Source organism: Zootoca vivipara, chromosome 5 (assembly GCF_965207765.1).
Source record: "Zootoca vivipara chromosome 5, rZooViv2.hap1.1, whole genome shotgun sequence".
NCBI lineage: Eukaryota > Metazoa > Chordata > Lepidosauria > Squamata > Lacertidae > Zootoca > Zootoca vivipara.
The window spans coordinates 69,994,581-70,008,567 of record NC_142588.1 but is presented as its reverse complement, the minus strand read 5'-3'; the positions used below and the strand labels follow the sequence as shown (position 1 = coordinate 70,008,567).

The following is a 13,987-nucleotide window of genomic DNA, read 5'->3' as shown; positions in this document are numbered from 1 at the left end:
GAGGCTGTGGAGGTCCTAAGCCCCCTCATTTCCCTGGCATGTCCTTGAAAAGGACCCAAAACTACACCAGCCCTAGTGCTGACATAGCAATTTCCCTCCATTAGCATCAATGGGGGGGGGGAATAGCAATTAAAAATGGAATAATAAAAGAGAGAATAAACATTGCGAGCCCCAGCATGGTCATAGCTAGCTGGCTGGGCTTCAGATGTGGCTCTACCACAGAATCTCTCCACCACCATAGGATTGTTTTCTTAAAGGTCTGTTGTTCTTTTTCCTGACATAATATATTTCATAAAATTATTGTCTTCCTGAATATTTCTCTTGAGACCTCGGCCCCTTTTTATTTATTTCCCTATCAACCCTATTATTAATTTGTAGCCCTAGAGGCCTTACCAGTGATTGTGAGGAAAACACAACCCATCTTCCCCAAACAAGACATTTCCACTATTCTCAAGACAGCTTAGCCTCCCCTTCATATTACCTAATATGCAGTGCCATCGAGCCTGATCAAATTAAATAAAAGTGCATAACTAATGGAAAAGACCAAATATTTTCTTAATAGGATGGATGTTAATTGTCTGCTGAAGAATCTTCCAAGACTTGTTCCCTCTGTTTCTAAAGTTCTGAGGCAAATGCAGATCCTTTAGTAGCCTATTTGGCCCCATCCATGCCAAAAGGGAGGTATCAGCATGGATAGGGGAGCTCAAAGGTTTGCAGAAGTACAAAACAAAGCAGAATTAGAGGGGGAAACCAAAACAGCCAGTTGAGGAATTGAGTGAACTCAGTGGCCATGGAATGTTAAATGACAATTATGACACAAAAAACTGGGTGGTAGCAGAAATGGAATATGGTATCTTAGAGGAGGATATCTGATTGAACTCTAAGCAGGAAAACATTTTGTTGCAGGGCTTTTGCCAGGTCATTGGGGGAAAAAGGAATAGCTGTATATGGGAGATGTGCATGGATTTTCACATGAAAGTTATGGACTGACTGCTGTTGTATACACGCCTGGTCAAGGATGAGAGTGGGAGGGAGGGAAGAGGTTTCAGCCCTGTGGACTGTCTGGCTTCTCCAGCTGTGTGATCACAATAGGTCATCAAGCTATCCACCTATAGCACTAATATATAACAAGCCTGGGACACACTTGCAGTACACTCTTAGTAACATAGTGATTTATTATAATCCATCCTCACATGTATGAGAATGAATGAATGAATGGTTCAGACTCTTAATAAACTAGTCATAATCCACCTCAATGGGAAATCACTTAAAATATACTAACATGTTTAAATTAGGCATATTTGTTTCTTCTATGAGACATAAATGTCTACTTCTATAACATTCTCATTTTAGCTTTTTCTGGCACATTTTTTCATGTAATATAACATATTAAATATATTTAAATGCAATACCTCAAGTTTTAGAACTTCCATAAGTCTAGACTATTATTATTATTATTATTATTATTATTATTATTATCATCTATTAATTTAAGTACTCGTACTTCTGGTGTCTCCTCTTTATGTTTTCTTTGCCTGTTGTGTGTTTTTCTTACTCAAAGTCCAACATCTGATGTATCATTCTGAATGCTAGTTTCCTCACGCCCATCTGCATCAATTGCATTTTGACTTAGTAAAGGTTTAGCTGTTTCCTGCCCATCTGAGTCAATGAAGTGTTGACTTGCAAATGGTTTAGTGCTTTCATGAAATGGATAATCTTTTCTATCCTCTTGCTTGGAGCTTTTGAACAAATGTTTCTTCTGGTGCATTCCAAGGGCTGCAGCTGTCTTGCAAACTTTTGGGCACTGAAAACAGGCATATCCCTTCCCGTTATGCTCACGTTTATGCTTTTGCTCATGATTCTTTTTGGTAGAAAGGTACAAGAAGCTCTGGAAGCAAAACTGACAGTGGTAGCGCTTTTCACCTGTGTGGATTCGCTCATGTATTTTGAGTGTTTCATTTAGAGTGAATGCCTTGTTGCAGTACTGACAGACAAACTCCTTGACATTTGAGTGGGTGTATTCATGCTTCTGCAAGTTTCCTGCTACTGAAAAGCTCTTCCCACATGTTTTGCAAGTGTAGGGCTTCTCTCCTGTATGACATCGCATATGCATCCTTAGAGCAGATGGGCTCTGGAACCCTTTTTGGCATAGCTCACAAATATAGGACCCAGTAGTTCTCTCCCAGTGTAAATGCTCCTTGGCTCCTTCAGTAGAAGAGCTCTCTTTTTTACAGAGTTCACAGTGAAGACTCGGCATTCCGCCATCCTCCTCCTGATTAGGGACCTTTTCTTCAGGAATGTTCCTAAGTGCATAACTTGTGACGCATGGCTTTTCACTTTCTCTGTAGAAATTTCTGCTTTTGTACTTCTCTCTCCATTTTGCCTTTCTCATTTTCCTTAGTTGTTTAGATTTCTTTTTTGGTTTGTAATTGTAATATGGGCGCCACGGTTTATCATTGGAGTCATGGTCGCTTACATCATCACAGATTTCATTGAGTTCAATGTAGTCTGGTCGACAAACTCGAGGCGTACTTCTCTCTCTCTTTTCTCGTTCTGCAACCTGAGTGGCATGATCTTCTCTGGATTCATATTTAGGTCTCCTTCCTTTTTTGTAAAACAATTTTGACCCCAAAATTTGTCTTTTCACAATGGCTTCGTTCCCAATTTTAACTGTTATTTGACACAGAGGAGCCACATTGCTATCGGCAGATGTTCCTGGCAATGCAGGTTTTGCAATGTAGGTTTCAGTCTTACTCGAAGGTTCAAAGATACCAGTGGGTCTGTCAGAGACTTCTGTATTTGTCATATACTTTGATTCCTCCAATGTCTCTTCTTTGTCATACAGTGGTACTTTTTTCTTTTCCTTATTGCTTCTTGTCCTAGCATTGCTTTTGATATCATCTGACCCATGTATGTGGTCATTTCTTGCCCCTTGGCAGGCCATAATATCTGGGGTTGCTATAGTGCTGCTTCCTATTGCATTGACAGAGTTACTGTGCATTATTACGGATGAAACTCTGCCCTGGTGCACTATTACAGGGGATGCTGAATTATTGTAGTTAATAACAGAGGTTGGATTTTCATTGGCATTGCTACTAATAAACGTTTGAAGAGAGGGATCAGATTCCTGAGGACCAGAGTTAAGTTCTGTGAAAGGCAATGACATTTCTGTAGTATAAGTATTATTTTTAAGGTCTGTTTCTGATGCACCAGATTCCCAGGAAGAACTATTTGGAGGGTTCAGAGGTGCTGTCCCTGAAGATGTTTCCAAGGAGACACTTGTGTTTGAAAAATTCAATTCAGAAGTGACAGTATTCTGAACGATGCAGGTACTAGAAGGTACTTCATTATCTTGCACATTTGCTTGCACACTTTCATATGGTGAGTTTCCATAACTTTTATACGGTGCTCTTTTGCATTTCATCGGCAAAAGCCTATAAAGTTTGTAAGGATATACACTTGGCTTCAAGCCGCCATTAGCCGTTTTCTTATTAACTCCAAGCCGATGGTCAATGGCATGGAAAGCTTTCTGGTGGTTTTTGAGTATGTAATACGTCATAAAGGTCTCAAGGCAGAAGATACACTGGTATCGCCTTTCTCCTGTGTGCCAGATTTCGTGTCTGGTACGGTATTCTGCCAATGCAAATACTTTGTTGCAGTAATGGCAGGGGTAAGTTCTTCTCCACGAATGAACATTTGAATGTCTTCGGAGGCTAGACAAGGTGACATAGGTCCGTTTGCAGACATTGCAAGTATAAAGTATTTGTCCATCAACGACGTTAACAAAGTGGTCCGTTTCTGGCATTGCAGAGTTTGTGACCGAATAATCGGGAAGATTGTTTTCTGCCATTGCAGGCTCTAGGTTCACATATGAGGTGCCAGTTTTTCCATTAGAAGTTGCAAAATTATCTAAACAACTCTGCTCATTTTCACTTGGAGCACACAAGCTGCCCAATTCCCTGCATACTTGCTCATGTGTCTCTAGTCCGGTAGCACTTTCAAACTGTTTGCTGCAGTACCTGCAGACTAAAGGTTCTTGGGGCTGTAGGTGAAGTTGAAGATGAGTGCAGAACTGGGTCCCATCATTAAGTGGTTTGGTGGAACAGTTATAGACATGTGGAATGACTGTGACTACTGATCCAGAAATGTGATCTGGTTTATTTTCATCTTCCTTCAAAGGGAGGACAGTATTTGGGTGGGATTTATCAAAAGAAATTGTGTGTTCATTTACTGCTTTGTGGTGACCTTCCACACTGGTTCCTTTGTGGTTTGATCCCTTTGCTGTAGGTACTTCACTGTCATGGGAGTTATAAGCAGCCTTTGGCATACTATACGTTTGAATTACGGATTCAGCTAGAGGCATTGACTGGACAGTTTCAGGTTCTTCTTCACCCATTTTACAAGCTGCGCTATTTTCACTGTTATAAAAGGAATTTCGTTGAAAAGAATCAAAACCTGTAGTTACAGCATAGGAATGTTCCGCTAATGTGCTGGCTGGCTCCACATCTTTGCAAGCCCCATTCCTATCCTGACCAGTGCTGGGTGCTTTATTTGCTTCTGGGATTTTTTTAAAACTTGCTCTCAGATCAAGAGGAGAAAACAAATTATGACTATTTTCTGTCTCAAAAATTGAGTATGCATTTGTGATTCTTGGTCCGTTTGTGATAGCTGAATCGTCTTGTCTTTTTTCTTCTTTTACTTTGCCCTTTTCACTATTGCAAAATGAGTATGGGCAAGGAGAATTTGAAGGCCCTTTTCCCGTAAGATCTTCTAGAAAAGATATCCCCAGTTTTTTCCCTGCAGCTGCAAGGTCTAGGACAGTCTCCTGCTTTTTAACAACTACAGTGGAACTGTAGATATAATTGAGTATTTCTGTGAACACTTCAGCCTTGAGGTCGTTTAGCTCTAGTACATGTCCAGAAAGACATGCAGCACGACTCAAAAATATATTTTTGAAATAAAGGCTTGACGCAGCCAGGACATTGCTGTGGGCTTTAAATTTGGTGTCTTCCACAATTATAGTAACATCACATAAAACACCCCGATTGCGTTGTTCATTTAGGATGGAAAGGACTGTGTCACTGTGGAAGTTGTCTTTGAGATCCTTTAAGTGGGACATGATGGTCATCTGTATAAAATAAAAAGAGACAAAAAAGTTAACTGCATCAAAAAGCAATGTCATGTGCTGTTCAGTGACATCTCACTGCTTTATCTGACAACATTGCTCTTTCAAAAGACTATTGCACTATTCAATCTGTAAGGATAATAAAATCATTTTCTCTAATAAAGAACTTGGTGGTTGTATATGCTAACCAGCAGATCAGTGAAAATGTTGACAGAACAAGAGTTTCTGCATACTCACATGACTCCTCAGTTCTGCAGAATTTTTTTTTTAAATTTTTTATTCTTTAAAGACACTTCTACGGGGAGGATTGGAGAGGAAATGCTTCTTTCATTCTTAATTTACTAACCCCCTCCAATATCTCTTCAAAGGGGCAGGCAGAGTCCCTAATAGCTTAAAGTAGTTCCTTCAGTAGCACCTTAAAGACCAACTAAGTTTTTATTTTGGTATGAGCTTTCGTGTGCATGAAGAAGTGTGCATGCACACGAAAGCTCATACCAAAATAAAAACTTAGTTGGTCTTTAAGGTGCTACTGAAGGAATTTTTTTATTTTACTTCGACCCAGACCAACACGGCTACCTACCTGTAACCAGCTTAAAGTAGTCTTTGACAACCCGATAGAGCAATCTAAAAATGAAGGTGAAGGCAAATAAATTTAAAAGGGGAATAAATGGATTTGAAGCTCCCCCTAATGGATACTGTGCACAGTATTTTTTATATCATTATTACAGGTGTGCCCCCCCCCTATTTATGTGCAATCAACTCACACACAACCATGTATACACATGGCACCAGTAAATAAATAAATCAGACCTGGAAATGGTGGAGGAGAGCTGCAGAATCCTTGTGGCTCCTGAGGAAAACCTCCCCAGAGCCTGAAGAGGATATAAGTGAGGGCGAAAGAATCCCCCAAGTCAAGAGACCAGAGGTGTAGCAGGGTTTTGTTTATGCTGCTAAGCCTCCCTGCCCAACAGCTGCTGCTGCTGCCACCTTTCAATGCATCCTCCAGTCTCCGGCTAGCCCCAGAGCTTCAGTTCTAGTTATGGATAATTTTGGATGCAGTATTTTTTGGTATTGATTGAAGAGAGAACAGTAGAAGGGGTATCTGAAGGGTGCTTAGAAGGTGCTCCCCACTTCAAGTGATTTCACTTATGTGCACAGGGGCTTGGAACGTAGCCCCTGCGTAAGTGGGGGGGGGGACACCTGTAGTGATTTCATTTATGAATCACTTTATGTGAAGCATTTCAAAGCAATTTCAGCAATGCAATAAAACATAAACAGTTGCGTATATAAAAACAATTACATATATGAAAACGGTTAAAACAATTTACATATATAAAAATTTCAGATCCAGTACAGATATTGATGGCGGGGCGAGCAGAACGTCTGCATTGCAGGGGATTGTACTAGATTACCCTCATGGTTGCTTCCAACTATACAATTTTATGATTTCATGATCACTGTACAATGACAACACCGGGCAGGGGGCAGGATGGAAGGAGGCACAAAAGAAGCAAAGTGCATTGGGGAGGGGAGGCAAGCACATGAAAAAGTACAGTGATGCCTCGCGCAGTGAAAAACTCGCAAGACGAAAGGGGTTTGCGCTTTTTTTGGTGACTCGCAAGACAAATTTTTCCGTGCTTCACAAGACAACCTTTTTTCAAATTTTTTGTGTTTGTTTCCTATGGGAAACTGCACTTCGCAATATGAAATTTTCGCAATACGAAGCGACTCGCGGAATGAATTAATTTCATCACTGTACCTTTCCTTCCAGTAACCACAGGGGTCCAGCTGTGGTCAGGGGTTAAATTTTTGGCACTACATATAAAGCATTGTTATATGTTGTTTATAAAACTATATTAAGATGCTAGCTATAAAATATAAAACTATTTTAAAATGCATTTGGCAAAGGTCAGCAGTAAAATCAGTGGTACCCCCCAACACATATATAGCTTAAGAGGAACAGTGAAATACAGTCTTATCAGAACTGCAAATGGACAAATTTCAAAGCATTTTGCAAGTAAAGTTTACAAGGTGCATAACTCAGAAGTTGTTCCTCCTCTTTTGTATCCATAGATCTCAAATATTAACACAGAAAAGGAAATGTTAGTTCACAGTAATCAGAAAGTTACTGACCTGAAATTTGCATTAGTTAACATAGCTCTGGTGGGTCCCATATATGGAAACTTACATAATTATGGAGCTGGGAGTACAAGAAAAGATCTAGAACATAAAAAGTACTGACAGGACTCCTGCTTCAGGCAAGCAGCCACAACCCTACAGATAACACTGTATTAGCAACTGTTCTTCCTTTAGACAAGGTCTGAGATTACGTCAGCTTTGCTCATGTGATACGGAATTAGAAGCACAAGCTTCTGATGTCTAAAGTAGATTTCACAACTGAAGCTATTGATAGGGGTTATTTTTCAAGTCCAGAAATACATGTTGTCAACTTTTCCTCCGGATGTTCATATTGACAAAACATTACTGGGCTGATCTCCTGCCCACTCACTCCTGTGGACGATGCAGCAGGAAATATGGCAGAACTGTTTCTAAGTAGTAAGCTACTGGTGCCTTGAGAATGCAGAACAAGGCAGATTTCTAATTAGAGGAAAATAACAGGTGCCATGTAAACATGTTGGGAACCCAATTGAATTAGGAGGAGGAGAATGATGTAGTGGAGCAGGGATGGACAGGGACGAAGTAATGCTATTTATTTCACAGCTGAGATTATGGGGTCATCTCCTGGGGTGCTATTTACCAGTCCTCTACATGACAACTAAATAAGGATTTTCCCAGAGAGAAACCCAACTAAAAAACATGGAGCCCTCCATTGCTTATGCTACTTTTAAAACCACTCTGTACACTGATTATGAGCCATAGATGCTGTAGTAATAACTGAACTGAAAGCATACCTATGACAAACTTAGTTGGTCTCTAAGGTGCTACTGGAAGGAATTTATTTTATTTTTTGTTTCGACTACGTCAGACCAACACGGCTACCTACCTGTAACTTGAACTGAAAGCAGTAATCATTTTTGTTGTAGCTGTTGTTGACACAAGAACCAGCTGTACGTTCAACATTTCAGAAAAATAGCTTTCCCCTCCTTCAGATCTGGAGAAGGTTGTAACATACTTCTGACCAAAATGTGTTGAGCAGACTTCCATTGCAACCTAACCCCTAGAAGGATGTATGTTTTGAATTCTCCTCAGTTCCATGAAACTCTATATGAAATCCCACCCACCCCACTCGCCAATTATTCAGCATATCTTCTGTTTGTGTCTCATAACATACATAACCACAAGATGGAGCTAGGTACAAAGAAGAATTGCAGCAAACTAGTGGAAAGAAAAATTCCTGACGTAATTTCAATAATGTGAATGAGCTATTCATAAATAAGCTGTTAGCTATTATCGGCTTATGATTAATAAACAACACTTTTAATTTTACCCTTAGCAACAGCATCTTTTATTTACTGAATTTGTTGTGCAACTAGAAATCATCTTCACATTTCTTTAACATGATGTCTCCTGTTTATGGATAATTGCTGTCAAGCAATAATTTAGAACCAAGGCTGTATGTCTGTTTCAATACAGCTATTTTCCAAAATTATCCTCAAATCATTATCAATATCCCATTCTGCATTTAATAAGGCTAAAATGATCTTTTTGTTTTTGTTTTAATTGGAAAAAATAGTCCTAGATTGAAAGGAGAAGTCATGGTAGCCATGTTTGTTGTGGGCATGTGGGTTGACAGTATAGTAGCAAATCAAAGTGTAGTGATTAGCATATTGCACACGTCATGACAACAATCATGGGGCTGCACGTCAGTAACTATATAACATCTGTTGTTCTGCAACTGGCTGCGACATCGTTGTTATCTCTTTAAATTTGAAACAGCTTTAGAAATTGCGGGAGACAATGGTATATCACATCTCACTTCTTCTGCAACAGGGCACAAGGATTGAGCACCAGTCTAGATCCCTAAAAGAGACTGGCTTTTGATCTGTTTATATTTCTCTAATAATACAGCCCTGAAAGAACCCAAACCACAATTAACACCACTGGGTATTTAATGTACATACAAAAGAACATAGCCAAGCTAAGAATAGGGACCCAGGTGGCGCTGTGGTTAAACCACTGAGCCTAGGGCTTGCTGATCAGAAGGTCGGCGGTTCGAATCCCTGTGACGGAGTGAGCTCCCGTTGCTTGGTCCCAGCTCCTGCCAACCTAGCAGTTCGAAAGCACGTCAAAATGCAAGTAGATAAATAGGAACCGCTACAGCGGGAAGGTAAACGGCGTTTCCATGTGCTGCTCTGGTTTGCCAGAAGCGGCTTTGTCATGCTGGCCACATGACCTGGAAGCTATACGCCGGCTCCCTCGGCCAATAATGCGAGATGAGCGCGCAACCCCAGAGTCGGTCACGACTGGACCTAATGGTCAGGGGTCCCTTTACCTTTACCTTTAAGCTAAGAATAACACAAGCAAGGTCTTGGAAAAGTAGGGTTTTGTCTTACAATTTGAAATGTATTTGTTTGCTGCCTGCATGTGTTTGCTTCGAAAGGTATTTGCTGCTATTTGGGGCATGATCCAGTTAAACACTTTGAAGTCCCTTGTTTTCAAGCACATGCTTAATCTCTTCTGCTGAAATCCATGTGATTCAAAAGAGCTTTTTGACTGGATCATGTCCTAAGTTTGTTTTCTTGCACTTAAAAAAGGATATTGGCTAAACATTTACTGGCTTAATTATTCTGATACACAAACAGAGAGAATTTACACACACACACACACACAGAAAGAGAGAGTGAGTTATGAACTATGACCTGGGAGACCAGGGTTCAAATCCCCACTCAGCCATGAAGCTGACTGGGTGACCTTGGGCCAATCACTGCCTCTCAGCCGAACCTACCTCACAGGGTTGTTGTAAGAATAAAATGGGGAGGAGAACCATGTGCAACACCTTGAGCTCTCTGGGAGAAAAGGTGGTATATAATGAAATAAATAAATTAGTGGCACCTCGGGTTACAGACGCTTCAGGTTACAGACTCCGCTAACCCAGAAATAGTACCTCGGGTTAAGAACTTTGCTTCAGAATGAGAACAGAAATTGCGCAGCGGCGGCAGCGGGAGGCCCCAATAGCTAAAATGGTACCCCAGGTTAAGAATGGTTTCAGGTTAAGAATGGACCTCCGGGAATGAATTAAATTCTTAACCTGAGGTACCACTGTAAATAAATAAAAAATAAACATCTATACATACCTATACACACACACAAAATGTAATTTGCATGCCCGCAAATGATGCTGCAAAGAAAATGAAGCGCTCCCGAAGACAGATATAATATCTGTAAAAGAAATATGTACATTACAAAATGCAATATAATTGAAATGGTGCTACAATTAAAATGTCAGTGATGCATATTGAGTTTACAAATGACGGGCTCCAAATCAAGGGCACGGGTGCCACTATTTCCTGAAATACTCCACAAATGATACATATTTTGAGCTGCTGTCCTGCCTTTGTGCCTGAATGGTCAGCATTCATCAGCTCAAGCTGCCGAGGCCTGCAGTCGCTGTTGGCACATGCTCAGAACTTGATTACTTTAATCACTTACTAGGATTCGGCCAGGGAGACTCAGGTTCAAATATTTTCTCAGGCATTAAGCTAAACTAGGTGACTGTGAATCAGTCACTATGTCTCAGCCTAACCTCATTTCCGATATCCTCAGAAGTGCAGGGAATGGTGGCCCAGGGGGGTGCTTTTTCGGTGGCCGCCCCTAAATTGTGGTTTCAAAAGAATGCAGGTCTACTTTTCTGCTGAGTCATTTCCTCCTCTACTTCTGTCTTCTTGCAGCAGCTCTTCTTGCAAAGGACGGAGCTGCAATTGCAAGCTTTGCACTACATCAAAGCTCTTTCCCCTCTCAGCTGAATCAGAGCTAGGTCCCTGGGACTTGTTCTGCTGCCGCCTGCACTACAGTTGTCAAGAGACACTGCAAGCATGCACATGCACAAAATAAGAACTTTTTAATTTATCAGTTCCCTTTATCAGTTCTTCCTTGTCCTGCTTTATCTCTACCCCCACATTATCTACCAAATTGACATTTCCTCCATTTATTATCTATTTATTACTCCTCCTATATGTATTTTACTCAAAGCATATCACCAAACTTGTATTTATCTTTTCTTTTTTTAAATACTCTTCAACATATTTCCATTCTGCTTTACTTTTCTGTATCGGGATATCTCTAATTGCTGCTGTCATCTTTGCCAAAGGGAAGCGATGTTCAAACAATAGGAACTGTTTTTCTTTTCTTTTTCTTTTTCTCTCTCTCTTTTTTTTTAAATCTGTATTATATTTTTATGTTTATGTATGTGTTGTTTTTTTTACCTGGTATGTATATGTACATGTGTATGCATACATATTACATATGCATGGGAGTATATATATATGCTATATTCTCTTTTTTTCTCCTTTTTTTCCTTTTTTTTTCTCTTATTTTTCTCCTATCTTATTGATTTATGTTTTATGATTTGTTATGTAACTTTGATATATAATTTATGATTTATGGTTTATGCTTTATGATCTCGTTTGTAACTATAAAATACGAAATAAAGGTATTTTTAAAAAAATAAGAACTTTTTAAAAAGAACCCTAAATTGTGTTTCTCTCTGTTAATTATAGAGAAAAAGTCGTGTTTAGTGGCCCAAAGTATTTGAGTTGATCACGAAGTTGGTTTGTAGTTTGAAATAGACATCTCTTACAAAAACTCAGAACAATTAAGGGAATTAAGGAGCTAAAAAACATTCTGAATGTTGACTGATTCAATATACCTTCGGCAGTCTTACAGTTATGCATTAACTGTAGTATACAGTATGGCGTACTTCCTAAAGCAGGGGTGAGAAATGTGGGTCAAATGGTTCTGGGGACTCTCACCAAGCTATACGTACCCCTGAACCACACACACTCCACCCAGGACGCACCCCTCACCCATCCTCCTTTGCACCCTCCTTGCCTCTGGCCCCACCCACCACTGGCATGTGACCTCCAGGAGATTCCCCTGAAGGGAATGTGACCTTTGGGCTGAATCCTCCACCACACCTGAGGACCTCAAGCTAGCTTAGGGGGTGCTGGACAGACCATGTGACACACATAGCTCTGTCATCCAACAGATGGGATTGCTTGAGAACTGCCACCCTCCGCAACACTCTAGCTGCTGCTGCCTGAGGCAGTCACCTGACTCTAGCTAATAGGAGGGCTGGCTCTGTTAGTGGTAGAGCACATGCAGAAGGTCCTATGTTCAGCATCCACTTAAAGCAGGCATCCCCAAACTTCGGCCCTCCAGATGTTTTGGCCTACAACTCCCATGATCCCTAGTTAACAGGACCAGTGGTCAGGGATCATGGGAATTGTAGTCCAAAACATCTGGAGGGCCGAAGTTTGGGGATGCCTGACTTAAAGGATCAGACAGAAGTAGACCTGTGCTGTGCAGCTTCATGTGAGAATAACCAAGAGCAACCAAAGCTTCACACTACAAATGCACATCAAATGCATAAGAATCAAACTTATTCAAGGCAATGAAGGAGTGGCTGACTGCATGGGTATTCTTTTGAGAAGCATGCTGATTTTTCTGATTGCTTGGGTCACGCAGCAGGCCATGAGCACAGTGGGCCAGCGCAAGACATTCTTGCTGGACCAGTAGGTGCCCCCCTCCATTCCACATATAAATGTTGACCAGACTGCCAGTTACTTCAAAACTGGTGACAGGACAGCATCTTCCACTGGGGGCAGTTTAGGAGGCACAGGACAGGCTGCACACACAGATCTGCCCTCCAACACTTCATTGCTGCTTGCTAACTGCTCCACTAGGCAGTTGGCAAATGCTGCAGTGCAGCAGCAGCAGCAGCAGCAGCGCCAGCATGTGCAATATGAGCAGAGCCACACATTCACACGCGCAATGGCTGCTGGGTGCGTGGAGCTTGTACTGGTTGCCTCACAGCCACTGGAAGAAGGTGACACAGCCAGACAGGTGAAGAAGCCAGAACAAGCGAGCAGAATCACCACCAGCTCATGAGAATTAGGGTGGCTGCTGCCATATCACCCAGCCCAGTATCTACCACCTCACTTTGCCTAATGGTAGGGTTGACCGTGTGAGCTGCCCAAAGCATCTTGCCGGCCACAGCTGGAGGCAAAAAGCTGGTCTTGATGGGCTCTTGGTTTGTTACAGCTATGCAATTTTCAATGTTCTTTTCCTTCTGAGTCTGCTGATTATAGTAAGAAATTGTTGCTTGTAAAATTACATAAAAGTGAGATAGTTCCCCTAATCAATGGTTTTTATGTTTAACACTGAGCAATGGAATTTTTTTAAACTTATTTATTTTATTTCTTAATTTATTAAATTTACACACTGAAGGGCACAGAGTGGTTTGCAGCAAGTAAAAGTTAAGCAAGTAAAAGTTAAGCAGGCTCAAATATAAACAAGATTTTATGTGTCCGTCCATTCCCCCCCCCCATTCTGCATTATGGAGAAGGAAGTTAAAACAGCTGCATATAGCCATGTGCAAGGCAAACAAATTAATCCACATGGTTTTAGTCTGTGGTTCCACGGTTGAAAACACCATTTGCTGTTTCTGCTGAATAGGTTTCAATATTATTTCCATCTCTGCAGTGTGATTTTTCCAGCTGACAGTAACTACTGCTATGAGGTTGTGGACCAGCACTAGAGAGGTGCCCATTCTCTTTTGCTGTACCTTTTCTTGTGTTTAGCTGTTGCCTCATCTGGTAAGCTTCACACAAAAGCACCAAGTAAGAGCCACAACCCAACATTATAAGAAGTCACACTAGACCATGTTTTATTGTGACTGAAACA

The 13,987-nt window shown here is 40.9% G+C and overlaps 2 protein-coding genes across 12 annotated transcripts in view; one reads left to right on the top strand and one right to left on the bottom strand.

Moving 5' to 3' along the window:
- Positions 1–13,987, top strand: part of LOC148685723 (uncharacterized) — a 31,004-nt gene that overhangs the window by 12,328 nt on the left and 4,689 nt on the right. The window contains exons 5-6 of one of the 3 annotated variants that reach the window (XR_015950021.1): positions 3,214–3,329; positions 4,288–4,418. The exons of the other annotated variants lie outside the window; for them this stretch is intronic. The gene's annotated coding sequence lies outside the window, so the exon portion shown is untranslated. Of the gene's footprint in view, positions 1–3,213; positions 3,330–4,287; positions 4,419–13,987 lie in introns of those variants that run through there. 3 annotated transcript variants of the gene reach the window in all.
- ZBTB38 (zinc finger and BTB domain containing 38) overlaps positions 1,158–13,987 on the bottom strand; it is a 29,425-nt gene continuing 16,595 nt past the window's right edge. For 5 of the 9 annotated variants that reach the window (XM_060274508.2, XM_060274509.2, XM_088669751.1 and 2 more), the window contains 3 exons: positions 10,381–10,465; positions 5,706–5,749; positions 1,158–5,128 (listed from right to left, as the gene is read on the bottom strand). In XM_060274508.2, the coding sequence (XP_060130491.1) occupies positions 1,556–5,128 (3,573 nt within the window). In that variant the 5' untranslated portion in view covers positions 5,706–5,749; positions 10,381–10,465 and the 3' untranslated portion in view covers positions 1,158–1,555. Of the gene's footprint in view, positions 5,129–5,705; positions 5,750–7,258; positions 7,414–8,129; positions 8,238–10,380; positions 10,466–13,987 lie in introns of those variants that run through there. The other 4 variants (XM_088669752.1, XM_088669750.1, XM_088669754.1 and 1 more) reach the window with 4 other exon arrangements.